This window comes from Leopardus geoffroyi, chromosome A2 (assembly GCF_018350155.1).
Source record: "Leopardus geoffroyi isolate Oge1 chromosome A2, O.geoffroyi_Oge1_pat1.0, whole genome shotgun sequence".
Classification (NCBI taxonomy): Eukaryota; Metazoa; Chordata; class Mammalia; order Carnivora; family Felidae; genus Leopardus; species Leopardus geoffroyi.
The window spans coordinates 2,574,248-2,600,418 of NC_059331.1; the positions used below are offsets into that span (position 1 = coordinate 2,574,248).

Here is a 26,171-nt window from a genome sequence, read left to right on the forward strand (position 1 = left end):
CGTCGGTGTTCATAAATAAAGTTTTATTGGTACACAGCCCCGTCTGTTCGCATGCTGTCCCTGGTGGCTTTTGGCTTTCAAGCGACAAGGGCAGAGCTGAGTAGGTGCGTCAGGGGCCATCTGGTTGGCAACGCTGAAAATATTTACTCTCTGCCTCTTTACAGAAGTTTTTGACCCCTGAGCAACTTTGAATAGTGCGGGACACAAAGGGAGCTTGGTGCACTTGTACTCGAGATCATGAGGGACACAAAGGGAGCTTGTCGAGATCATGACCTGAGCCGAAGTCGGACGCCCAACCGACTGGGCCCCCCAGATGCCCCTGTTTTCACATAACAGACCCTTCTCCATGATTTGCTGCCCGCCGGGTCCTGTCCTAGGCATTTGGCAAGCGTGAACCTACTCGATCCTTGCTACAGCTACTCCGATCCCGTTTTACAGATGGGTAAACCGAGGCTCGGATGGTTGAGGCGACTGGCCCAGCGTCACGCTGCCAGAATATGAACCCAGGCTGGGTGGCTCCTGTCTGTGACTTGCCTGCTTCCTTATCCCTTGAGGTAGACACCCAGAAGGCAAATCCTTGTGTCAAAGGGAGACAGGATGGAAAGATTCTGGCTGTTCCCCGGCAAGTGGCTGCCCGTGGATGCACGTGGAGATCACTCAGGGCCAGCGTGGGGTTTGATGCTCCAAACCTAACTTCGGCCTCCCGAGGGCAGGCCCGGGAGTCTGACTTTTGCTGGGAGAATTGGCCATCCCCGCCAGATAGGGGAGCAAGGATCCCTGCTCACAACCCAGATGCAGCGGCTGTGCCCCGGACCCCGAGCTGTTTCTCTCTCCTGGGCCTGGGGGGCGTGGCCAGCAGGGTTCTGCTCATCTATAGCTCCCGTGCCCTTTACCTCTCATGTGCCCACTGCCTCCCCTCCCCGCCCTCCCCTGTCTGAAAGGATGCCTCCACACTTCCCGCTTGTTCAGGCTCGACCCCCGCAATGGGAGGCAGCTAGAACCCACCCTCCCCACCAGATCCCTGCCGGTGGGCGTGTCAAATGGTGCCACCACTTTGGAAAACAGTTCGGCACGGTCTTGAAAGGACACCCACCCGCCCCCATGGGATGCAGCCTTTCTTCTCCTCCTGGGTCTTCACCCAGGGGGAAGGAGAGCCAGATAAACCAGGGTGACCTATCCAGACGGCGGGACCCTAGCCAGCGATAAAAAGGCATAGGTGACCGAATGGCCGAACCCCAAAATAACTATGCTGAGCGGGGCGCCCGGATGGCTCAGTTGGTTGGCTCAGGTCATGATCTCAGGGGGCGAGAGTTCGAGCCCCACATCGGGCTCTCTGCAGTAGGGCGGAGCCTGCTTCTGATGCTCCGTCCCTCTCTCTCTCTGCCCCTCCCCTGCTCGTTCTCTCCCTCCCTCTCTCTCTCTCTCTCTCTCTCTTGAAAATAAATAAACATTAAAAAGACTTATGCTAACATAGAGAAGCCAGACACACGGCCGTGCCCATGGGTTTACTGCTCGTCCGGGGCTGCTTTGGGGCTACTGGGGCAGAGTTGAGCAGAAAGGAACTTGGGGTAATTAGCTGCAGAATGGGGCTAGACATGTCCCCCACGTCACCGGGTCAGTGCCTGCAGCTTGGCCCCGTGTGGCTCTGGCTGTGTTCTTGCACAAATGCTGGAAGTGTGTCTTCAATGATTCAGCGGTTCGGGTTTGCTTTCTCCTTCCCTTCCGTCACAAAGCATCTTGGACCTCAGTCCACGTCAGCGCTGTGATTGAGCAACCCTGGGGTGTGTGTGCCTGTGTGTGCGACTCTACTAAATATGTGCCTTTACGTGTTGAGTTACTTAAAAAACATATTTCAGATATACACATACAAATACACAAACATGCATCGTATACTAAATCATAATATATAATGCATAAACACATCTACATTTTATGTTATACGTTTTACATGTATATATAATACATACCAGTATGTTACATACATATATATGATTTGGGGGTTTTTTAAGTAGTTTTTTTCTTCTCTTTTCTTAATGTTTATTTATTTATTTATTTATTTTTTTAATGTTTATTTTTGAAAGAGACAGAGGAGGAGGAGGAGGGGCAGAGAGCGGGGACAGAAGATCTGAAGCGGGCTCTGAGCCATCAGCACAGAGCCCAGTACAGGGCTCGAACTCAGGAACTGTGAGATCATGACCCGAGCCAACGTGGGACGTCTCACCGACTGAGCCACCCAGGCGCCCCGATATGATTTGCTTTTCAAAGCGGATTTTATGGGGCTCCTGGGTGGCTCAGTGGGTGAAGCGTCTGACTTGATTTGGGCTCAGCTGCTTGGGATTCTCTCTCTCCCCCTCTTTCTCTGCCCCTCCCCTGCCCTCTCTCTCTCTCTCTCTCAAAATAAGTAAATAAGAGGGGACTTTACAAGGCCTTTGATCCCTCTGAAACTTTCATTCATGCAACAAATATTTCTTGACCACCTACTAGGTAGCGGGAGCTGTTCTCCGTGCCCGGGACGGAGCAGTGAATCAACCAGATGGACGTCCCCACACCCCCTGCGTGGGGCCACAGCTCCCTCTGGCACATGGCTGTGAGCTGGTGCTTCTGCCGTTTGCTTGGGCGTCAGATGCTGGAATGAGTTCAACCCCAGTCCGCCCATGACTTACCGTCATCATTGCTCCATTTATCAGTAAAGTTTACGGTCGGCTCGTGGAATAAACACCCGCCAAGTGAACCCCACCTGGATAAACAGAATTTTAGCAATAACCCCATCCTGCTCTCCGACTCCTCTCCCTGACGTAGCCCCACCCCGCAATCTGGAATTGATCCCTTCCCCCGCTCAAAGATAACTGTGTCTCAAATGGTTGTGACCCCCAAAATATCATTCCCATTTCAAGTATCATAACTTCATAAAGAGGCTATCATGCTGGGGCAGCCGGGGGGGCTCGGTCGGTTGAGCGTCTGAGTCTTGGTTTCGGCTCAGATTATGACCTCACGGTTCACGGGATCAAGCCCTGTGTCGGGCTCTACACTAGTCGTGTGGGGCCTGCTTGGGATTCTCTCTCTCTGCCCTTCCCCCGCTCATTGGCGCGCTCTCTCTCTCTCTCAAAATAAATAAATAAACATTTTTAAAAAGATAAACATTTTGGGGCGCCTGGGTGGCGCAGTCGGTTAAGCGTCCGACTTCAGCCAGGTGACGATCTCACGGTCCGTGAGTTCGAGCCCCGCATCAGGCTCTGGGCTGATGGCTCAGAGCCTGGAGCCTGTTTCCGATTCTGTGTCTCCCTCTCTCTCTGCCCCTCCCCCGTTCATGCTCTGTCTCTCTCTGTCCCAAAAATTAAAAAACGTTGAAAAAAAATTAAAAAAAAAAAAAAGATAAACATTTAAAAAGAGAGAGACTATCACGCTACGTGTAACGCTGGGGGACTTCTTGCCGCACCCAATGTCACGTTGTTCGGTCCCTCCATGCTGTTCGCCTGGGGTGGGAACACGGCTGGGCTGCTGATACATACGCCTGTAGGTGAATTTCCCACAGTGCACCTCTCCCTTCTCCCAGCGATGGGTACTTGGGTTGCTTCTGGGTTTTTGCCTTCTATCGCAGGGCCGCGAGGACTGCTCCCGGAGGCAGCGAGCAAGGGCTTCTTGTGGATACGTACCTGGGAGAGGAAAGGCCATGTTATGTGGCACATGAATATTCAGTGTTGTGATGCATGCCCGTCCGTTTTCCAAAGCGGTTGCAGAGTGGAAGAGGTCCGTGTACTCACAGGCTCTTGGGTGTTTGGTATTGTTGGGCACTTTAAAGGTTGTTTGTTTTGAGAGAGAGAGAGAGAGATGGGGCGCCTGGGTGGCGCAGTCAGTTAAGCGTCCGACTTCAGCCAGGTCACGATCTCGCGGTCCGTGAGTTCGAGCCCCGCGTCGGGCTCTGGGCTGATGGCTCAGAGCCTGGAGCCTGTTTCCAATTCTGTGTCTCCCTCTCTCTCTGCCCCTCCCCCGTTCATGCTCTGTCTCTCTCTGTCCCAAAAATAAATAAACGTTGAAAAAAAAAATTTTTTAAAGTCGATGAGAGATGGGGGCGCCCGGGGGGCTCCGTCGGTGAAGCATCCGACTTTGGCTCAGGTCATGATCTTGTGTACCCTGTGAATTGGAGCCCTGTGTTGGGCTCTGGGCTGACGGCTCACAGCCTGGACGCCACTTCAGATTCTGTCTGTCTGTCTGTCTGTCTCTCTCTCTCTCTGCCCCTCCCACCCCACTTGTACTCTCTCCCTCCCCCCCCCAGTCTCTCTCGCTCTCCCTCTCTCAAAAATAAATAAACATTAACAAAAAGTTGATGAGAGATGATTAGGAAATAAAAAGTCTAAAACAGCTCCGGCGTGCATGTAACGAAAAAAGGGCTGCGAAACGCCGTATGGCCATTTTCACAAGCATACAGCAACGGCACCTTCAGGGGCACGAATACGTTGTAGAAGTTCGAGATAGACTCCCAGAAGTTAGACCATAAGGTCGAACCTTGTCTTAGGCCTCCGCCGCGCACGCCAGACGGCTCTCCCAATTCATACCCACATTCACCTCCAAGCAGTTTATGAAAATGTTTGTTTCACCACATCCTCACCAGCACTAGCTTTTATCAGTTTAAACATCTTTACCTACTTTCTTTGATGAGTGCCAAAGCATATGGCGTTTTCTTCCTGTTTGCCATCCTCTCTTTGGTCTGCGTAAGGCTGGACCCCTTTCATGCGTTGACGAATCCCTTCCATCTCCCAGGAATGAAACAGAGTCAAAGAACTTCAGGCCAAACATCTGGAGGAAGGGGGGGCTTTGCTCCACAGTGGCAGAAACTCAGCTCAGCTGTGTCCTACGGTCATACAGGAAGCAGGAGGTGATGGTCTGAGAGATTCCCAGCCTATTCGGATCACAGAAGAAGCTGAAATGATGCGATTCAGTCAGGAAAGCATCCTCTGGGCTAGCTGGGTGACCTCAGGGACCTATCTAAACCTCTCTGAGCCTCAGTTTCCTTATAAAACGGAGATGGAGTTATAGGGCTGCTACGAAGGTAACTGAGCAGGCTCACATGCAGCACTGTTCCCACAGCCCAGGGGTGGCCTCCTGGGGGAAATGATGGGTGGGGGCTCCGTCGGTGCCGTCCCCGGTTGTCCCCTGGGCCCCAACCCCTGGGATCTGGCTGCTATCAACCCATTCCCCCCCCCCCTCCTCCCAGGTACCTAAGAGGGAGGGACAGAGGACTCAAGCTGGGGATTAACAGAGGCAGATTAGAGATGAGGAAGGAGGGTGGAGAGGGGGAGAGAGCCGCAAGGTGGGTGGGGGAAGGGGTCGCTATCCCCTTAACCCTTCCCTTGCCAGAACCAGAAGAGGCACCCCCTTTCCTCCGGCTTCAGGTTTGTGAGAGGCAAGGCCACCTGCACAGCGTTCCCCTCCCCCCAGCGGAGCGCCCTGGAGAAGGCGCCAGGATTAGGGTCCTCGGGCTCCCGACATGCTGGTTGACCAGGGGAAAATGAGGTGCCCTCTCTGGGCCTCAGTTTCCCTTCTGAAAACCTAGGAGAGTGTGCAGATGGGATGAGACCTCAGGCCTCAGAGTGGGTGCTCCCGGCCCGGTGGAGATCCGCTACGTGCGGGCCGAGGCTTACTGAGCACCTACTATGTAGGCAGGGTAGTGTCACATCTCGTTTGCTCGAGATTTCCCAGCCTCTGGGATGCCCAGCGGCGCGCACAGAACAGCAGAGTCAACTTCCAGAAGCCCCCAGAGTCAGCCATGGCTCCAGAAGGGCGGCCCAGGGCCCGATTCTGGTCGTGAGATGCCGCCTGCCCCCACCCTCAACCCTGGCGTCCTCCCTGGGGGAGCTGGGAACCACTTCCCCAATGGGGTCCCTGAACCCCGGAGCCCCCAGTGCGGGGGAACTGGGGTCGCAGGCACAGGGAAACCCGGACCGAAGGATGATAACAGAATCTTCTCCACCCACCAGGCTCGGGCGAGACCCCTCCCGTCGTCCCCCAGCTGCGCCAGACGCAGAGCCGAGGAGGGGGGGGAAGGGGGCGGCGCCTGCTCTGCGGCGGCCGGAGGAGGGGGACTGCGGGAGAGCGCTGAGGGGTGGGGGGGCGCTGCGGCACCGCGTCCCAGCTCTCGGCTGCCCGCTCGGCAGGGGCGGGGGGGGGGCTGACCCTCCTCGGCCCCGCCCCTCCCCCTCCCCCCTCCCCCCACCCCGCTGCAGAGGCACCACCATTAATCCTGACCCGGGGAGGGGGCGCCCGCTCACCCCCACCTGTGCAGCCGCCGCGCGCTCCCCGCCCCCCGCCCCGCTGGAGCCCCTGCGGGTCCCGCAGGGGACCCCCGCCCCCCCAGGTCTGTCGTCCTCGGTGTCCGAGTCTCTGTCTGCGTCCCCATCTGTCCCGTCTCCCCCCCGCTCTGCGTGCCTGTTGTGACTGCGTGTATCCGGGACACCTGCACTCGCTGGTCTGGGTGGCTGGCGCAATCGCCGGGGGGGGGGGGGGGGGGGGGGGGGGGTCCTGGGGGTGGGGGTGCAGGTCAGTCCCAGGCCCGGAGTGTCTTCCTAGGGTTGTCAACCTGGGCGAGCGTCCAGGTGACACCCTACAGGCTGTGAGTCTGTGTACGGGACAGCGTGGCGGCTGTGGCTGTCTGGGTGACACCCGCAGGCTGTGAATATGTGAGTCCCCGAGCGTCTGGCTGGGTGACACCCGCAGGCTGTGTGAGTCTGTGTTCGTGGCAGCCCGCAGGGGCTGTGCGTCCGAGACACCGCATCGGCTGCCAGCGCGGGTCCCCGTGTGTCTGCATGGCACCGCAGGCTGTGTGTGTCGTGACGAGTGTGTGGGTCTGCGCGCGTCGGTGTGCGTGGCGTGTCCGCGTCGGAGTCGAGGAGGCCCGGGCCGCGAGTGTCCCCGAGCCCTCTGCGCGCGCGCGTGTGTGTGTGTGTGTGTGTGCGCGCGAGCGCGCGCGCGCCGCGGCGAAGGTGGGTCCGCGTCCTCCGCAGCCCGCCCGACCCGGGCCCCGCGACCCGCCGCGGCGGCCGCTTGCTCGGCCTCCCCTCGCGCGGGGCCGGGCCGGGGATGGAGCCGCAGCCGGAGCCGCCGCAGCCGGGGCCCGGGCGCGGAGCGGCCTGAGGCGCGGGCGGCGCGCGGGGCCGGGGGGAGGGCGGGCCGAGGGGAGGGTCCTGCGGGCCGGGGGGGCGGGCGCGGCGCGCCCCCCTCCCTCGCGCGCTCGCTCCCTCCCCCGCGCGCCCTCCCTCGCCGCCTCCTCCCGCCGCCTCCGGCCCCCCCTCGCCGGGGACCGAGCGCGCTCGCTCCGGCGCCGGCCTCGCCTCCTCGCAGCAGCGCCATGGTACGTCGCCGCCCCCACTTTCGTTTTCGCCCGGGGAGTTTTTGGGGTGGTGCGTGGGCTCCCGGCGAAAGTTGCAAGGTCTGGGGGGGCGGGGGGCGGGGGCCGCCCGGGGGAGGGGCTCGAGGCGGGGACCCCCCCCCCACCGCCCGCCGCCGCGGGACCCCCGCCCGCCGATCCGCCCCCCCCCCCTCGCGGCTGGGGGCGGAGCTGGCGCGCGGGGCGCAGCGGGGGACCCCAAGTGGGGGGCCCCGGGCTGGCGCAGCGGAGTTGGCGATGAGGGCGGGGCTCCCGGGAGAGGGTCCCCCCCCCCCACCCCACACGCGCGCACACACACACACACACACACACACACACGCCAGACCCGGCTCCCGCCTCCTCCCTGGCCCGGCCACAGGCGGGAGGGTGCGGCCCGGAGCGCACGACCCCCGAGCGCGCAGCCCGCGGGGGAGAGCGGGCCGAGGAGGGGGCGCCCGCCCCGGCCGTGCGGGGCGGGGGTCGCGGCGGCCCCCGCGGGGCGCCCCGGGCCGGGCGAGCGCCGCGCGCCAGCTAGCGGAAAATGGCCGCTGCGGAGAGGGGCGGAGAGCGCGCAGCGGCCGCCGCCGGGCGCCTTGAACTTGGAGCCCGGCGGGCGGCCGCGCCGGGCGCCGCGCGGGGGCCGCCCCCCGGCCTGCTCCTGCGGTGCCCGAGCCCCGCCCCCGGGCCGACCCCGGCCCCTCCACGGCGCGCGCCGGGTCCCAGCCGGGAGGGGTCACCGGGTCTCGGCCCGGCGCGCCCCAGGCCCGCCAGCGTCGGTGGCTGCGCTCGAGGGTTCCGGTGTCCAGTCCGAGGGCGTCGGGGGCAATCCGGCGCTCGAGGGGTGCGTGCGGGGGCTTCTGGGCTCCGGGACGGGTCAGCACGGAAGCCGGGAGTGCGTCCGCGTGTCTGTATGGCTGGGTAGTCCCGCCTCCGTGCAGGGGTCCGTGGGTCTCGAGGCGTCGAGTCCTCTCCTTTATGTGTCTGTGTGTGTCTGCGCATCCACGTGGCTGTGCGTGTTGTGTTGCGTCCGTGTTGGAGCATTGTGCGGCTGAGGGGTAGTGTGTGCGTGTCTGGGTAACCGTGCGTCCCTGTGGGAAGGTGTCGTGAAGCCGTATGGCGGGGTGTGTGTCCCCGAGGGCCGCGATGTCCCTGGGTGACCCGCGGGGTGTCCCCAAGTGAATGTGTGGCGGTTAGGGGGTTGCCGGTGAGTGGGGAACTTCTGTCATGTGGCTGCGTCCCCGGGGACACTTGGGTGTCTCTGTGAGCGTGTGATTAGCGCTGAGTGACTATTCCTGGGGATGGGTCTACACTCTCCCTCGCCCCCCCCCCCCCACTTCCTTTTTTCCTGTAACCGGGATTGCTGAGTGAGGGACGGGTGTTTCCTCTACAGGCCAAAGCCCTGTCCCCTCATCTCACCCCCCACACACGGTCCCCTCCACTTCCCCCTGACTCGGGGTACGCCACACGCTGTCCCCAGGTGGTCCTGGCTTGCGATTCGGCGCGAGGTGGCGCCGGGACACGATCACACGGTGGCGGCGGCGCCTTCTCCCGCCAGGGGCTGCGCGTGCGCGGGGACCTGCCCCGGAGGGAGGCGGGGCGGCGGGGGTCCCCCGACTCCGCGGGCGGAGGAGGTCCCGAGGGATGGCCGGTTACAGAAGCGAAGCGCGCGGGGCCAGTCGGGCTCAGGAGAGTTGGCCAAGGACACCCCCTGACCCCCCTATGCTGGGAGCCACCCCCCCCCTCCGGCCCTGCCTCCGTGCCTTTGCCCCCTACTAGGCCAGACCTGCCGGGCACAAAGTGTTGTTTTCTCCCCTACAGGGGAATCCCCGCCGCACCCCCACCCCCACACCAGGGAACTTTATATAATTTTCTAAATATAAAAGCGCCAAGGCCAGACCTGAGTCTCCGCCTTGTTTCTTTGAACCTGCATCCCATTTGGGGGGGGGGCTGTTTGGGAAGGGGTGAAAGGGCTCCCCCATCAGGGTCACATAGTCTGGTCACCTTCCCACCCGCTGCCAGTCAAGCCGGGTCCTCCCCCTCCCCTGCGCTCTCGCTGCCAGCCCCCAGACACGACACTCCCGACACTCCTGGTCTGCCCTGCCCGACACCAGCCTGTCCCACGGGTCGCCTGGTGCAGTGGGACACATCTGTGCAGGACCATTCGCACGCCCACGCCCCCCACAGCCTGTCATGGTGTACATGACCCCCAGGCACCCAGAAAAGCACGCGCAGACCCACACTGACCCTCGCGGGCACAGGCACCTGTGCTTGGGAGGGTCGAGGGACAAACCGCCCCGCCTCCCCCCACCTCCAGGCGGAGCCCGGGGCTGGCCCTGGGGAGGGGTTGATGGGGCAACCATGGGGGAGGAGCTCAGGTGTTGGTGTGCCCCGGGCCACTGCACACGTGTGTGTGTGTGTGTGTGTGTGTGTGATACGTGAGAACCTGCGTGGCACGGCGTTCTGTGTCTGTGTCCTAGCCTACCTTCACGTGAGACCAAAGACCTTCACATCCCTCCTAGGACCTCAGTTTCTTCTCCGTAAAATGGGGACACACACGGGCCGAGGAGGGTGACCCTGTCGTAGGTATGCGTGGCCAAGGCCTGGCGCGGTGCTGGGCCCTCTGTTCTCTGGGTGTGGTAGCCATGGAGTTACCTCGTGGGCACCGATGGTCCCTGCCGGAGCCGCTCTGTGAATTCCACTCCCTCTTTAAAAAGTTTGCTTTTCGTTCCACAAACCATCGCTGGGCATCTCAAGAGGATACACAAGTGTCCCAAGTAATAAACCAGCCTTCCTCACCATCCCTCCCTGTGCGGGACCCCACTCCGGGGAAGAAGCTAGATTTTCGTTCAGCCCCGCCTGACCCATTGCACAGGTGAACAAACACATAGTCTCAGACACTGATGCTGACCTATTTTTCAAAAACAGTCCCAAATGGGGTGTTGAGTCTACCTGGCGGCATTTACAGCCGGTGGGGGGGGGGGTCTCACCCGGGACTGCTGTGCCCCAGGAGACACTGGACAATGTCTGGGGACATCCGGGGTCGTCGGGACTGGGGGAGCACGCTCAGTCCGGAGCTGGCCCGAATTGTTGGCGTTAGTGTTAGAGACTGGCATCGAGCGGCGGTCCACAGACTTGTGCATCCGAGGGCGCGTTATTTCATCTTTTAGCCACCGAGCTAAATTGTGCTCCAGAGGGCCAGGACCTAGACCTGCCCCCCTCCCCTTCTGGGCCTTGGAACAAACAGGTCCAAAGGCACCAATTGCTTTGGAAAGAAACTCAGGGCAAGCATTTGCTGGCTCACCAGGGTAGTTGCTATCCTTCGCCCTTTTTCACTGAGGGCAAAGCGGAGGGACACGTGGGAGTTTAGCTGCTGCCCCAGGAGACGCAGACCTGGCCGCGACCCTGCACGGTAGCTGGCCTGCTGTGGACCTACTGGGAGCACTGCGGGACCCCTCCGACCCGAACCAGAATATAGAGACATGTAACAGTTCGCTGGTGTCTGTGAACCGGCAGAAGGTTCTACTGTCTTCCGCCACTAATGGCGTCAACGGTGGTCACACAGGTAACCCCAGGACCCCTATCTTGCCAGCCCTCCTCCATGCGTCCCGTACTGCTGCCATTGTACAGATGTGGAAACTGAGGTTCCCAGAGGGGTAGTCTTGTGCTCTCCAGACTTCACCTTGGAAAGGAGCTCAGCTTGCTGGCAGGGCTGGGAGGAGGGGAGCCAGCTGGGAGGACGCTCTGAAGTCAAGTGTAACTTTTAAATGTCTGTGACTTGGGGATTCTGGGCTCTATGCGTTCCTAGCCATTTTAAAATAATAAAATATTGCTTTATGTTAGGTTGGCATTCGGATTCCTAGACGCCTGCCCTCCCCCTTCATCCTGGGGTTTTAACACCGCCCCCCCCCCCAGCCGCACAAGGGGTTTTTAAGTAAAATATTTGCGAAGTGCTCATGATGTGCTAAGCACTGTTTGTTTGCATGACAGACGCCCGCCTGCAGCGGTGGCCCCGGGAACAGGCGTTCTGTAGGAACCCTCCTCCCTCCTAGTCCAGCGCCGGGACCCTGGGCGAGTGGCTTCCTTCCTCTGGGCCTCAGTTTCCTCCCCTGTTACACAGGACGATAATAGGGTTCCTGGTACCTTCCAGGCCCCTGGGCACGGGACAGCTGCCCCAAGTTGGCTGGAGGGTAGCATTTGGAGTCAGGACACTGGGAGAGACAAGTCAAAAGCACCAGGCTTTCTAAGAATGTTTCGGTGCACATTGGGTACAGGTTCAGGCTAAGTGTCGATATGCTTATGCCCATGGACCCCACGGGGGAGGGGCGGTGTTAGTGCAGTTTACAGGGGACAACGCCAAGGGGCAGAGCGACACCTCGCCCTAGTCTGTGGAGTGGGAATAGGAGTTTCAGCCGTGGAGGCTGGGAGGATTCAGGGGGTGAATGGAGAAGGGTTGAGGTCATGGTCATCAGGTGCCCTAGGGGCTGACACTGGAGGAGGGCAGGTCTGTGTCCAGTTACTCCAGAAGGAGAACAAGGGAGCTTTAGGGATGTAGGGGCTGAGGCCAGGTGGTCTGGCTCCAAGCCACTCACTGTGCCTCAGTTTCCAGATCCGTGAAATGGGCACATGGCTGGAGTGTCAGGAGAAATTACCAGCCACCCAGGGAAGAGGCTGCCAGGGTCCGTCTGGCCAGCCTTACCTTCTGGACACATCCTCCTGGGATGTTGAGGAGACTAATGGGCGATGCCAACCCCTCCCCCCCCTCCGCCCCCCCCCCCCACAGTTCCCCTTTGGTGCTAACTGGTAAGGTGAGAGCAGATTCCTGGAGGCTCTGGGTGAGCTGGGAACTTTCTCGGGCTGGTAGGCGCAGGGAGGTCACTTGGAGCGAAGCCCCTGTGCCCGGGCAACTGCAGCCCATGTCTGGCTCTCAGGGGAGCAGGGGCAGAGGTGCCGAGGGACCCCCTCTCCTGCCATGCACCCCGGGTCGTACATCTTTAAGGGGAAAGACGCGCGCTGGCGCTGGGCCTTTGCACACGTCACTTCTTCATTCTTTCCCTCCCCCCCCCCCCCAACTTGGCTCTTTTCTCCAACTTCCCGGCCAGCGCGGGGAGGGTTCGGGGGGGGGGGGGGGGGTCTTAAAAATCCACCTCCGGCCCCAAAGTGTCCAGCAACAGCCCAGCACCCCCTCCCCACTTGGCTCGGGTGGGCGGTCCTGGGGGACCCGTGGCGGCCGGTGGGTCCCCGGTCCGGTGCCGGGGACCAGGGCGGCTCGTAATTCGTAATAATAGCAATGATGGGGGTTCATGGGGCACGGGGGGGGGGGGGCGGGGGGGAGCGGCTTTCCTTCCCCGCTCGCGCTCTTTTTTTCCCTCGTTTCTTTGAAAGTTGGATGTTGAGAAGTGGGAGGTTCGGGTGGGAGGGGAGGGAAATTGGGGGGAGGGAGGGGGGAGGTTGCCAGAGGGAGGAGAGACAGAGACACGGAGAGACAGAGACGGAGGAGGAGAGAGGGAGGGGGGACAGGAAAGGAAGAGAGAGGGAGAGCGAGCGAGCGCGGGAGGGAGGGAGGAGGGAGACCGAGGGAGGAGGCGGCGAGGAGCGCGCCGGCCGCGGCCGCGGGGGGGGGTTTGGAAAAATGACTCAGTAAGTTCAGCGCGCCCGCTCCGGCCGGCCCTGCGCCTCCCGCCGCGCCCGGGATGTATTCGTCCCCGCTCTGCCTGACCCAGGTACGCCCCGCGCCCCCCGCGCCCCCCGCCGCCTGGCCCCGGACTCGGGAAGCCCGAGGAGGCGGGACGCGAAAGGCGCGCGTCCCTCCCGCCGCCCCGCCGGGGCGCCCCCGCCGCGGGGCCGGGGGCCGGGGGCCGGTGGGGGATGGGCTGGGTCGGGGGACCCCCCCCCCGCCCCGACCCTCCCCCGGGACTCCCGCCCCGCCCCCCCGGCGCCCAGGCCTCTCCCCCACCCCCCCACCCCACGCGGACGCGGGGCTCGGGGAGCGGGCTCGCCGGACGCGCGCCCCCATTCCACCCGGGAAGGTCTGGGGGCGCCCCTCGCCCCGAGAGCCGAAGGCGGGCTCTGCGTGACCCCCCCACCCCCACCCCTCCGCCCCGGACCCGGCCTGCCTCCAGGTGGCATCGAGGGGTCCTGGCTGGACCCCTCACTGGGCACTCTGTCGAGGAGAGGAGCCCTCGGATGTGCTCCCCAGACAACCCCCCGCCCCCCCCCCACCAAGGTTGTGCCCCGCCACCCCGGCCCCGGGACGCCTTTCCCCCCATTATTGGCCCACGTGTGCGTGGAGGGGGAGGGGGCGCGCGGAGTTGGAGGCGCCAGCAGCTGGGGGAGGGGGCGCGCTGACGTCCCGGCTTGGTCTCCCGCGCCCCCCCCCCCCCGCCCCCCCGACACCGATCTGATATTTTCGCCGCATCGATTCTGGATTGTTGAGCCGCCGCCGCCGCCGGGAGGAGCCGGGAGGCCGGGCGTTCCGGGGTCTGGCCGGGGCACTGCGGCGCTGCGGACGCCCTCGCCAGCCCGGCACCTGCCCCTGCCCCCCTCCCGTAGCCTCTCACCCCTGGCCCCGCTCCCAGACTGCCCCGGGCTGAGCCCTTGTGCGACCGGCAAGGGGGTGCGTGGGGAGGGGGCGGCTGCCCCTGTCCCGGGCCGCACCCCGGGGGACTCCTTTCCTCCTCCAGCTCCCTGTGGGACGGCCTCCCGAGGTCTGCCTTCGTTTGAGCTCCCCCCGTGTCCTTATGTGTCTTCAGGCCAGTGGGGTTCCGGCCTCAGTTTCTCCGGAGGACTAAGACAGGTTCTGGAGGCAGGGGCAGTGCGGCCTAAAGTGCAGGACTTAGGGGGCGGGAGTCCACCGGGAGCCTGGGTGCCCTGAGGAGCACCTTACGGGGAGCACGTCGATGCCTAGCTTGGGCCCCAGGGACCGCCAGTGTCTGGGGGGGGCCCTATTCAGGATCCTGGGGTCTCCCTCATTCGTGCTAGAATCTTTCTTGCCCCGCTGGGAAGTTCCTGGCTCCTGTCAGCCAGCGGGAGGGCGGGCGCCGAGAGGGTCTCGGGCTTGTCCTACCCATGATCCCCTGAGTGACCTTGGGCAAGTCCCTGCCCCTATCCGGGCCTCAGTTTCCCTTTCTGAACAACTTTGGGAGGGGGGTCCCTGGAAGCTGCCCCTGCTGCCCCACCTCTGCCTCCCCACTGTCCTGAGGCTCTGCACCACCGTCCCCCCCCCCCCGGCCCCCCGGGAACAACTAAGGTTGCAGTCAGGGTTGCGTGTGACCTTGGGCCTCCCCGTCTCTGGGCTGGTGGGGTGGCCTGGGTGGCTGCGGGTGCCCCCGCCCCCTCTGCCCTTCTCACGCTCCCCAGCTCCCGGGAGCCACACGGGGGGGGGGGGGGGGGCCGAGCCAGGGAGGCTACTCCAGGGGAGGAGGTTGGAAGGCCGCCTTTTGTCACCGAGCCCTGGAACTGCCCCATCAGGACTCCTCGGGAGACAGGCCTCCGTCCACGCTGCTGCGGTGGGAACCCGAGCGGGAACATGTGTGCTCAGGGGCCTGGCTTGGTGGCCGTTCCCGGGTGGTGGAGACAACAGTGAGGGATATGTGAGGCTGTCCCGTGCAAGCGACAGGGGGGGGACACAGAGAGAGCCCCCCCACCGTGGAGGGAGGGGGAGGGGCCCAAATGCAGGGGGCACCCCCTCCCCTGCTGCTCTCCTGCGTCCCCCCCACCGAGGAGGGGTGCCCCGCAGCCAGGTGTGATCCTCAGGGGTCCCTGCAGACCCAGCCTGGTCTGGGGGTTCCCGGAAGGACCCTGGCCGCCCACACAGGACCCCCACTCCTGGCCGCCCCACTCAGCCTGCTGCCCCTCGCCAGCACCCCGTTTCTGTCTGACCATCATTTCCCTCCACCCGTCTCTCTGTCCCCCCGCCTGTGTCTCTGTGTCTCTCCCTGTCTCTGTCCCCCATGTGTCCTTCCCCACGTCTTACATCTCTTCCCCTCTCTGTCTCTGTGCGTCTCTCCCCGTGTCTCCCCGTCTCTGGGCCTCCATGTCTCCCCTTTTCCCGACTAATTTTACAACCTGAGCCCATCCGAAAATAGCTCCCTTTTAGCTGATTCGACCCGGATCCTTGTCGGAGCCGGAGCGGTGGGGGGGGGGGGGGGGGGGGCGGGGGGAGGCGGCCACCCGTGCCAGCGCCCCTGCGCCCCCGGCCCTGCCCACCGAGGGGGGGGGTGGCCACGGCGGCCCTGGAGGATTCTGGGAGCCCCGTCCCTGTTTCAATGGTGACTCAAGCCCTTTTTCACTTTTACTCTCGAGAGTAACTGTGGAGGAGCGGTTACTTCCATAAATCCTGCCGGCGGGAAGGCCGGCCTCCCGCTCGCCCCGCTCTGGGCCTCCCTCCCTGCCTCCCTCCGCCCCAAGCGCCCGCCACGTTAGTTATTCCGGGTTTGGGGCCAAATCCCTCTTGGCTGCAGGGCCCAGGATTCCCCGGGGCCGCGGGGCTGGGCCCAGGCCACGGCCACAGCCACCACGGCCAAGCCGGGCCGCCAGGGCCCCTCCCTCATTCATTCATTCCTCCCTTCATTTCTGCCCCTCCGTCCCTCTCAGCCCCTTACGGCCGGTTCTCCAGCGGGGAGACTGAGGCTGGGAGGGTGGCCGGGACTTGTGATCTGTGTACTAGACACGTGAAGTGCCTCCTAGGGGTGGGGTGGGGATGGGGAATCCGTGACGTCTAGGCCTGGTGGGGGCTCTGGGGGGGTCGGGGTCCCCCAGCACCTCAGGGCTGGCAGAGGAGCCCAGACCAGAGAGGGCCAGGGACTGCCCGGGGTGGCACAGCACAGCACGGCTGGCAAGGCTGGGCCTGGGGCCGCTTCCTGCTTGGGTGCTTAGCCGGGCCTGGGCAGGTGGACGCTCCCTGTGGGTGCCCCCCCCCCCCGCCCCCCGTGGTCTGACGGCCCCTGCTTCGCCCCTGCAGAAAGCACAAGCTCGCTCCAGGCTGCTCTCTGTCTCCCTCCTGCGTCCCTCCCTCCCTTCTCTGCGGCGGCGGTGAGGTGCCTCAGCGCGTCAGGGCCAGGCGCCTTGTAAATCACGAAGCCCGGATTCTGGCCGAGTCAGCGTTCTCTCCCTCTCTCCCTCTCTCTCTCTCTCTCTCTCTCTCCTCCCTCCGTCTCTGTTTCTCTTTCCCTGTCTCTGTCTGTCTGTCTCTCTCAGCCCGAACCGTCTGGCCTGTCTCACACCAAATGCACGCAAAACACTCACCAGGTCCTGGGTCCTCCCGCCCTCCCGTCACACGAATGCACGCGTTCACACCGACCCACACATGCGTGTGCCACCTCGCCTAGGTGCGTCCCCTTGGTGAACGTGCAGGGGCCCCCGCGGGACCGAACCACACGCAGCCACGCGCACAGACGCACAGACGCGCGGGCGGACACCGCGCCGACGGAGACACGGCCCCGCCTCGCCGCGGACGTGCCCTCACGGGGTTCCCCGAGCGGGACACCCAGGGCCCCTCGGATCCGCCTCCACATCTCGCTCAGGAGGCTCAGCACTGAGCCCTGGGCCTTCCGGCTGGGTGCCTCTGGGCAGGGGACCTCACTCTTCGTGCCCCGTCCTCACGGTGAAGTTCAGGGTGAGCTTCAGCTGCCCGTTGCGGCCTGAGGATTCAGGGAGGCGGGTCCCCTCTGAGGTGCCCGGCGCACAGTGGGTGCTTAGGTTTGCTGCATAAACGAACGGCCGCACGGGTCCGCCAGCTGAGAGAAGGTGTGCAGGCCTGCCTCCCTCGGATGCCTCACCCTTAGCACAGCGCCTGGTATGCAGTGGGTGCCAAATAAATGTGGCTGTGAATATGGCGGTCGCTAGACTAGTAATTGGATCAAACATCTGGGAGGCCTTTCCAGCATACCCTCCCCTTGTTCTGTCACTGCTTGCTGGGCAGGGAGCCAGGCCCTGGGCTGGGTGATGGGGACAGCGGTGACCCCCGAGGGTTTTTCTCGTGGTCTTTCCTCCCCGCCGGGCCTTGTCCAGGGTCTTCCCGAGTCTGGCCAAACCCAGAGGGGTAGCAGCATCCTTCCGCGCCTGGGGTGTGTGAACGGGGCAGGGGGCGGGGGTAATTAAGGGTGAGGTTGCTCCCACGGGGATCCGGGCGCTGGGGGCACAGCAGTGAACGACAGGGACCAAATCTGTGTCCTGGGGGGCCTGCCGCTCTGGCCGAAGACGAGGTGGCGTGTGACTTGGGACGGAGCAGGGGAAGGGATTCAGAGCGGGCACGCAGGGTGCTCCGGGGAGACCCAGCCATGGGGCCAGACCACGTGCTTGAAGGGCCCAGCAGCGAGGCCGAGGGGGTCAGGAGGTCCCCAGTCACAGGGACGCGGGTCCGAGTCCCAGCTTGGCGCCTCCCTGGCTGCGTGGCTGTGGGCGGGTGGCCTCGGTGCTCAGCGCCTCAGTCTCTCCATCCGGAAAATGGGTGCAAGGATCGTCCCTGTCGGTAGCTCAGGAAGTGATCGGCCCCCGAAACGACTCCCTATCCGTCTCTCCCGCACCCCGGCCATCCTGCTGGAACATGAAGGCACAGAGAGGGAAGTCGGGAGATCCAGGGTTCAGACTCCCTGGTCACTTTGGCAGGAAGTTTCCGTTCCCGCTCCTCAGGGTACATACCCAAATTCTTCCCAGTGGCCCACTAGACCCTGCACACCCGGCCCCCGTCGCCGCCCTGCTCAAAAAAAACAAAAAACCCCGCAACCCAAGGGATCCCCTGGCCCTTCTCAAACTCCTTGAAATTTTTTCAGGCCACTCTGTTCCAACTGACATTTTATTACGTATTTGTCGGCTTGTTTTAACATCCATCCCTACCCCAGATCGGGATCCAGGTGAGGACAGAGCCCAGGTCACTGCTGGGTCCACAGCACCGTGCACGGAGCTGGCACACAGTAGGCACTCGGTAAATGTTTGTTGAACAACCAAATGAATCTCTCCCTCGTTATATGAGCGTTGTGCCTAAGCTGTGACGCTCTGAGCTTGAGGGGAGGAAGGACCTGAGGTTAGGAACACTCATCTGGTGCCAGATGGGCCTGGGTTTGAATACGAGCTCTGCTGTTGGCCGCTTAACCTGGGTTCAACCCGGAGGGAAAGACACTGGAACCGGGGCTTTGAAGGATGCGTAAGAGTGTGGGATAAGCATGCAGGAGCTGGCAAGACTGATTCGCCGTAACGTTTCGTGAGTCACCGAGTAGACGAGGGAGAGAGAATCCTTCCTGGAAAAGCTGTGGTTTGTGAATAGGAGGTTCATGGTCTAACCCATCCGGCAAGGGCTGGGACCCAGGTGTCCAGCTCCCAGATGCTGCTCCCCTTTCTGGCCAGGAAATCCCAGTGAGCCAAGTGGAGTTTCTGGGAAAGTCCTGGCCTCGCTCCCTTCCCCCCCAGCATTGCCTCTCTGGTTACCAGGAGTCCCAAACCCCAACAGCTGCAGCACCCCATTCTGCCCACGGTACAGAACGAGAAACCGAGGCCCGGAGCGGAGCAGTGATTTGTTCCTGGGTCACGCAGAAGGTGGCCGCTGTAACCCGACCTCATTCCCTTACAGACGGTCCGCTCGGTGGTCCTGGGACCCAGGTTTGGGGGAGGGGGGAGGAAGGGAAGGGAATAGAGCTGGGCTTGGAGAACCCCGGCTGGTGTGTGGTCCAGGCTAGGTCTGGGGGAAACTCCGAGGAGAGCAGGACAGGCTGCCTGAAGGAGAAGGGGCGCTGGAGACAAGGCTTTGAGGGATGTGTAGGAGTTCTGGAGGACTCCCGGCCTCTAGCTTGCCTTGACCGTGTCCTTTGCCTGGTCAGCCGGCGAGGGCATCGGGAGGTGCCTGGGAAAGATGCATGGCTTGTGGCAGGTCTTGTGGGACAGAGACGGCGACGGGCCTGCCTCTCACCTGGCCTGACCTCCCGGGGAGGACAAGGGACGCTGGGGCAGCAGGCCCATGACCCAGTTACAGACTGTTTGCCTTCCTTCCTCCAGGCCCAGCTGGGGTCACTGGTGACGTGGGCTCCCACCCCTGCCCACCTCCCTGGCACCTCTCCTGAGAGTGGACCCAGAGGGGGGGTGGGGCTCCAGGAAGGGGCGGAGCCCAGAGAAAGGGGAGGGGTTCAGAGAGAAAAGGGTTCTGGCGACCTGTCTGTCTGTCCCTGCTGGCTGACAGTCCAGCTGCCCCTTCCCAGCTACCTCTTATCACTGCCCCAGTAAGCGCGAGAATTTGGGTGGCGGCCATGGCCCAAGGTCAACACCACTGCCTTGGCTTCCTGCCACCCTGGCGTCCCCTCCACGGGGGGCAGCGACCTATGCCTCTACCGATCCCCATCCCCCCCACCCCCGGCTCCTCTGGCCAGGCAGCCTGGGCTCTGGTCCCAGCTCTGCTGACCGGCTGTGTGACCCTGGGTGAGTCACTCCCCGTCTCTGGGGCCAGCGTGTCAGGTGGCATTCAGGCACAGAAAAGCCAGGCTGAGGTTGGACAGACTCCGGCCTAGGACGGGCCCCCTCCATTCTCCCTCTGCCTCAGCAGGTCAGCCGGGGTGGGGGCAGGGGTGGGGGTGTGGGCAGCGGAAGAGAGCCCTGAGGTCCAGTCCCTGCCACAGCTGTCACGGTGACTCACGCTTTGGGGGACATCGGAGTGGGGAGCTGGGGTTGGCACAAGCCGAGCCCCGGCCCGCCCCACCCTGGCGAGGGCGGGAGGCTATTTTCAGAGCCTGGGTAATAGGTGAAATCTGAGGTCGTTTCCCTTCCCCACCCCCCCGGCACCCCACGGCCCGGGCTGTTCTGAGAAAGGCCCGATTGCCTCCCGGGGGGGTCGGGGACCTCACCGGGGTCCTCGCGCAGGCCCTGAGACGCTGTGGGGCCTGGGTCAGGTCTCCGGCCCTCCCTGAGCCCTGGTTCCCGTCACACAATGGGTAGCGGAGCCTTGGGCCTTCCCCTGCGCCCTGGACCCTGGAAGACCGTAAGCCGCCAGAAGAGTTGTAACAATGTCAGTAATAATAACAGAATAGCGTGGCCTCGGGAGCTGGGCAGAGAATGGGACTCACATGCCAGGAAGAGGTCTCGCTCCCCCTCTGGGAGCCTGGCGGGCCCAGGCGAGAGTGGAGACACACGGCCCAAGGTTTTCTTCCCTTTGTCTTCCTTTCTCCTGGAGGCTGAGAAACCAGGTCTGGGAGGTTCTGCAGACTCGGTTTCCCTTGATGAAACACGAAGAGAGGCAGCACCCCTACCCCCAGGGGAGGGGACTGGGCCTCCCACGGCCCCCGGTTGCGGTCCGGGGGACCCAGCGAGGGCCGCTGCTGTTGTCATGGGGAAGTCAGATGGGTGTAGGTTCCACGCCCCTCGTGACTAGGTCCCCTCTTAGGGCCTCAGTCTTCCCGTCTGTAAAGTGGGTGTTGGGGCCTCCCGGCAACACCAGTTAGGCATGACTTGGGGGCGGGGGGGTTGGGTGTTGAAGTCACAGGTCTGGCCAGGACTTAGAGCCTCCCCAGGCCTCAGCCTTTCCGTCTGTGGAATGGGTCTTACCGGCCTCCAGGGGCTCCTCTCTCCAGCTCTGGACCTCCTTGGACGGGCTCCCCTCCTCTACTGTGTTCTGATCTCATGCCTTCTTGGGCCTCCGCTTTCCCTACCCCTCCAGGGGGGTCTATACAGGAGCTCCTCCCCCTTCCCTCGGCCCCTGACGTCTAGGTTGCCCTAGTCTTGGCCCCTAGACCTCGGCCGGTCTTGTCTGTACCGCTGGTCTATAGGCACGACCCCCAGCCCTCATTTCTTAAATCTGCACCAAGGGCCAGTGGAGGCTGCCCTCAGACCTGCCCGCCCCGGCGTCAGCTTTCTCTGCTGATGGGCCATCTGAAAAACCAGCACCAAATGACATTCTCAGCGCCTGGCCTCTCCTGCAATCATTGAGTGCTCACTGTATGCTTGGTGTATGCTTGGCCCCGGTCTAGACACGGGAGCGCACGCTCTGGTTCCGGGGTTTGCAAACCACGGGTCCCGGGGCCCAATGCCCGCCACCTCTCTTCCTAAATACAGTGTCATCAGAACGTGGTCACGCCCGTCATTGACGTGTCGCTGATCTGGCACTAGGTGCAGAGTCGAGCAGGTGCAACAGAACGGAACACTCGCCACCTTGTCCTTTAAAGCGCTTCCAAACTGGGGTTTGCCGACCCCCTTTCTGGTGGACAGAGAAGAGCTCCGTAACGTCCTTATTCTCCTGACCTCAGTGTTCCCCATCTGTACAATGGGTTAGCCCCCATCCGCCTCTGGGGGCCCTCCAGGGTTCAAGACAGCCCTCCATGAACTCCTGCTTTGCCCTGCGCCTCCCACATAGTCCAAGCCTCAGTTTCCCCATTCGGGCAATGGGGCCGGTTCACGCCAGTCCCCCCTGCACTTCTGCCGGGTCCTCTCTCCCCCTCCACCCCCCCCCCCTTCCAGCCTTCACTTTCCCCCAGGAGGTTACCAGGTCCGCGGTGGCTCCCTGCCCACCCGCGCCTGGGTCTTCCTGGGGCCCCTAGACCTCAGTCCCCTGGGCTGGGCGGTGGGCCCCCGGTCCCCGGCGCCTCCTGACCTCTGGCCTCTCGTGCCTGCAGGATGAGTTCCACCCGTTCATCGAGGCGCTGCTGCCTCACGTCCGCGCCTTCGCCTACACCTGGTTCAACCTGCAGGCGCGGAAACGCAAGTACTTCAAGAAGCACGAGAAGCGGATGTCGAAGGACGAGGAGCGCGCGGTGAAGGACGAGCTGCTGGGCGAGAAGGCCGAGGTGAAGCAGAAGTGGGCGTCCCGGCTGCTGGCCAAGCTGCGCAAAGACATCCGGCCCGAGTGCCGCGAGGACTTCGTGCTGGCCATCACCGGCAAGAAGGCGCCGGGCTGCGTGCTCTCCAACCCCGACCAGAAGGGCAAGATGCGCCGCATCGACTGCCTGCGCCAGGCCGACAAGGTGTGGCGGCTGGACCTGGTCATGGTCATCCTCTTCAAGGGCATCCCGCTGGAGAGCACCGACGGCGAGCGCCTGGTCAAGGCGGCGCAGTGCGGCCACCCGGTGCTCTGCGTGCAGCCGCATCACATCGGCGTGGCGGTCAAGGAGCTCGACCTCTACCTGGCCTACTTCGTGCGCGAGCGAGGTGAGGCGGGCGGGCGCGAGCTGCGTGCGTGCGTGCGTGCGTGTGCGCGCGCGCGCCCGGGGTCTCCAGGGGGCGGCGTGCGTGCGCGCGCGCGCGGCCGAAGCGGGGAGGCGGCTCGGGTGCGCCCCCCAGACGGGAGGCAGAGGCCACGGGAGGGTCCGAGGGGGTAGGTGGGCCCGCGCTGGGGCAGCGGGCAGGCGCAGGTGTCGTGAAGGGACAAGATAGGGTTCAAGGAGGGTCTGAGGGAGGAGGCAGTGTGTCCTGGGGGGTTTAGAGGTGAGAGGCGAGCTCTTGAGACGGCGGGAGACTAGATCCTGTCCCGGAAGGCCCGAGGGGCAGCAGAAGGCCTTGCTGGGAATAGGGGTGAGGACAGGAGAGTGACGGGTGGCAGAGAAACAACCTTATCCCTCTGGGGAGAGCGGAGACAGGGCTCTGGTCGCCCGCCGTGGATCCTGGTTGGTCCACCCTCGGACCTTCCGCAGAGGCCTGACAGGTCCCGCCTTTGTGCCGCGTGGGAGACTGGGTGCTGTGCGACTTGGGCTGGGTGGCCACCCTCTCTGGTCCGCTGGTCTCCTGTGTCCCCAGCTCCGGCCCTTCTAGCCGGGCGTCTGCTGGCTCTGGGGCCGGATGCCCCTCCTGGAGACAGCAGGGTTTGTGAGAGCGAGGAGACCCACGACAGCTCCCTGGACAAAATGGTGTGGCTGAGCTGAGCTCTGCGGGATGGCTGGACAGAGCCGAGGGTGGGGGCGTCCCAGAGGGCGGCCTGGGCAGAGATGCGGAGGCCAGATGTGCGGGCCAGCCTCTGGATGCCGGCAGGGCTGGTGGCCAAGGGCAGGGCCTGGCTGGCAGGGCCGTGGGCTCTGTCGCCCTGCTGCTTCCTGGCTGTGGGTCCAACCTGGGCCTCAGTTTCCCCTGTCTGTCACATGGAGGTTATGAGTCCTTAGCTCGATTAGGCCACGGGGGACTCGCCAGGTCACGCATGTAGCTTGTGAACACTGGCCTGCCACATGGCAGGTGTCAGCTGGGAATGTGTTCATGTGGATGGAGTCCAGCGTGCCCGGAGGACCCAGCGGTCACATGTCACATGCCCCCCCCCATGCCTCGCCCCCCCGCCCCCTGGGGCTGAGCCTGGTGCTCACGTGGGCACGCACCTGGGGGCCGCCTGAGTGGGTCCGGTGGGTACGCTCAGGTTGCACGCCCAGCCACGGCAGACCCCCCGGGAGCACGCTCCGTGGCACGACCAGAAACAGAAGGAAGGCCGGGGGCGGCCCGGCGTGGGGGTCTGGTGGGGGCAGACCGGGCGCCTGGCCGCCCAGGTTCCACGCAGAGCCCTGCCCTTTTCAGGCCGTGACCTTGCACACATCGCCGTTCTGTGTGTTTCCTCTGCACGGGGGGGGGGGGGGGGGGAACAACTACACCGACCCCTGGCAAGGGTATAAGGATGAGGTGACGTTGTGGGGCTCCTGGTCTCTGGGGGGTGTGTGGGGGCGGGAGATGCGGGCAGCCTCCCAGTCTCGACCTGGGTTCCTCGACCTTGACCCCCTCCGCCCCCCTGCCCCGCCCCCACGGACGAGCAGCAAACCCACTGAGGCCGGGAGCGAAGCCGCCTTCAGGGTCGCGGAGGCAGAGGGGTGGACGAGGCGCCTGTGTGTCCGGGGGCCGGGGGCAGGGGTGGCCTTGGGGGCTGCTGAGCTCATTACCACGCGGGTCCAGGCCTCTCCCACCACACACCACCCACATCCATCCTGCAGCCTGGCCCTGCCCCCACCTCCTCCGCGCTGAGCTGATAAAATTTTGAAGCGAGTTTTCTGCCGGAGTCAGCACAATCTCCAGCCGGCCCCCTCCCCCGCTCGGCTCGGCAGGCAGGCAGGCCGGGCCTCCAGGCTTCCCCAGACACCCTCGTGTCCGGCGGCCGTGCCTTTGCCGGCCAGCCCCGCCTGCCCCTTCGCTCGAGGGCTGGGGAAGGTCAAGGCTCCCGTCATCCCCCTTTCCTCGTCTTTAAAATGGGAAGCTCGAAGGTCGTTGACCGGTAGGAACGCTGGGCCCGCGTGGTAAGTGCCCAGAGACGACCCCCCGCGGGGCGGGAAGAGGTGCCAGGCCCCGGGGACCAGGGCTCCGCGGGCCACTCCTGTGACCCCCACCACTATCCTCATCGCGGTTCCGACTGGCCAGCTCTGCCCCTTTGCCCCTGATGCTCCCTCTGCCCGAAGGTCTTTCGCGTACGGAAAACTCCTGCGTATGCTTCAAAACCCCAACTCCGAACTCCACTCTCTCTCTCCGCCGGGCATTGTTTCTGAGCGCTTAGAGATTCTTTCCCGTTCTCTCAGCAGCCCTCCAAGGCAGGGATCACTGTGGTTCTCGCGTCGAGGATGAGGAAACAGAGGCCCCCAAAAAAGGGACCTGCCTGCCCAAGGTCACGTGGTCGAGAAAGGGCAGAGGTGGGATTTGGATGTAGGCAGCTTCTTCGAAGACAGCCCGGCCCTTCCCCCTGGGTGGTGGGGGAGATAGAGGAAAACTGCAGTGCGCAACTTGGGCATCCGGTCGGCGTGTTGGCACCCCCGGGCTGGGCCTGTGTTCTGGGCTCCCACCTCCAGGCCCCCCGGGCTCCTCCCGGGCCCCAGCGAAATCTCCGTTCTTGGTCCCGCAGGTTGTCGGTCTGACGGCGGAGGCAGATGGCCGCCGGCCGCCCTCCTCCTTCCACTTTGGGGTCTCAGGGCTGGAAAGTGTTGTGGCCTGGGCCGCAGCACAGCAGCCCCTTCAACCGGGCCCGCGGGGAGCGTGCATGCGGGGGGGGATGGGGCACCTCGGAACAGACAGAAAGACCGAGAGACACACGCAGAGACAGTTGGAGGTCCAGACAGACAGACGGGCACAGAGGCCTGGCACTCAGTCCCCCTATCCTGGGACAGGTGCAGCCCCACCCCCCAGCTTCCGCCTCTCTCCTGGGGGGTCGGGTGGACTCACAGGGGTGCTCCCACCTTTATTATGGGGGACGAAGGGGTGGGGATAAGCTCTGAGAAGGCCCTTTCACCACTGGGGCTCCCAGGCGGGTCAGAGCCCGGGGCACCTCCTGGGGTGAAATCTGGCTGCCCCGTTGTCCATCTGGGGCCACGGGGCCCTGAGCCCAGGGGCTGGACTCAGTGTGTGCCCTGGGGGCAGCTGGGGGACCATGATGAGCGGGCGATGTGAGCCTCACCTGAGGACCCGGGGGGCTGCCCGCTGAGTGGGTACACTGCGCAGGGGACCCGGAAGCTGGCAATTCACGGTTGAGTGAATAGAAACAAAGCAGGGCAGGGTGTGGAGACGGGTGGGGAGGGGGGCACTCCAGGCCGAGGAGGGAGGGCGGCCCCAAAGAGGTGGCTTTTGAGATCGAGGCCTGAAGGAAGCAAGGGAGCCACAGAGGCATTTGTGGGAGTGCACCGGGCACGGGGGCACAGCCAGTGCAAAGGCCCAGAGGCCAGCGTGGCCCGAAGCGTGAGGAGCGGCGCGCGGGAAGGCCTGGGAGGGGAGGAGACTGGCGGAGGCAGAGGCGGAGGCGAGGCCTGCTGCGTGGTGGCTTCGTGGGGAGGGTGGTGGGGAGGCCAGGAAGGAGTGGGGGGGGGGGGAGCCCGGCACTCCTCCACCTGCCTTGCATTTGGGAGGGAGCCTGGAGGAACCGAGGCCCAGAGAGGGAAGCCGCCTGCCCAGCCCTGAA

General features: G+C 63.8%; 2 protein-coding genes across 11 annotated transcripts in view; one reads left to right on the forward strand and one right to left on the reverse strand.

Annotated features, from left to right (window-relative positions):
• Positions 1-266: 266 nt before the first annotated feature.
• On the reverse strand, positions 267-7,344 carry LOC123604884 (translation initiation factor IF-2-like). Its single transcript, XM_045491039.1, has 3 exons — positions 4,645-7,344; positions 2,664-2,737; positions 267-548 (listed from the first exon to the last, which is right to left on the reverse strand). Exon 1 carries the CDS (start codon positions 7,342-7,344, stop codon positions 5,827-5,829), a length of 1,518 nt encoding a protein of 505 aa, XP_045346995.1. The 3' UTR covers positions 267-548; positions 2,664-2,737; positions 4,645-5,826.
• NFIC (nuclear factor I C) overlaps positions 6,744-26,171 on the forward strand; it is a 63,534-nt gene continuing 44,106 nt past the window's right edge. For 4 of the 10 annotated variants that reach the window (XM_045491435.1, XM_045491433.1, XM_045491437.1 and 1 more), the window contains exons 1-2: positions 7,887-8,201; positions 21,946-22,477. In XM_045491435.1, the coding sequence (XP_045347391.1) occupies positions 7,902-8,201; positions 21,946-22,477 (832 nt within the window). In that variant the 5' untranslated portion in view covers positions 7,887-7,901. Of the gene's footprint in view, positions 7,346-7,886; positions 8,202-12,810; positions 13,081-21,945; positions 22,478-26,171 lie in introns of those variants that run through there. The other 6 variants (XM_045491440.1, XM_045491442.1, XM_045491434.1 and 3 more) reach the window with 4 other exon arrangements.

Excerpts from the sequence above, each read along its gene's own strand:
- LOC123604884 (XM_045491039.1), bottom strand. The coding sequence starts at position 7,344 with ATGGCGCTGCTGCGAGGAGGCGAGGCCGGCGCCGGAGCGAGCGCGCTC.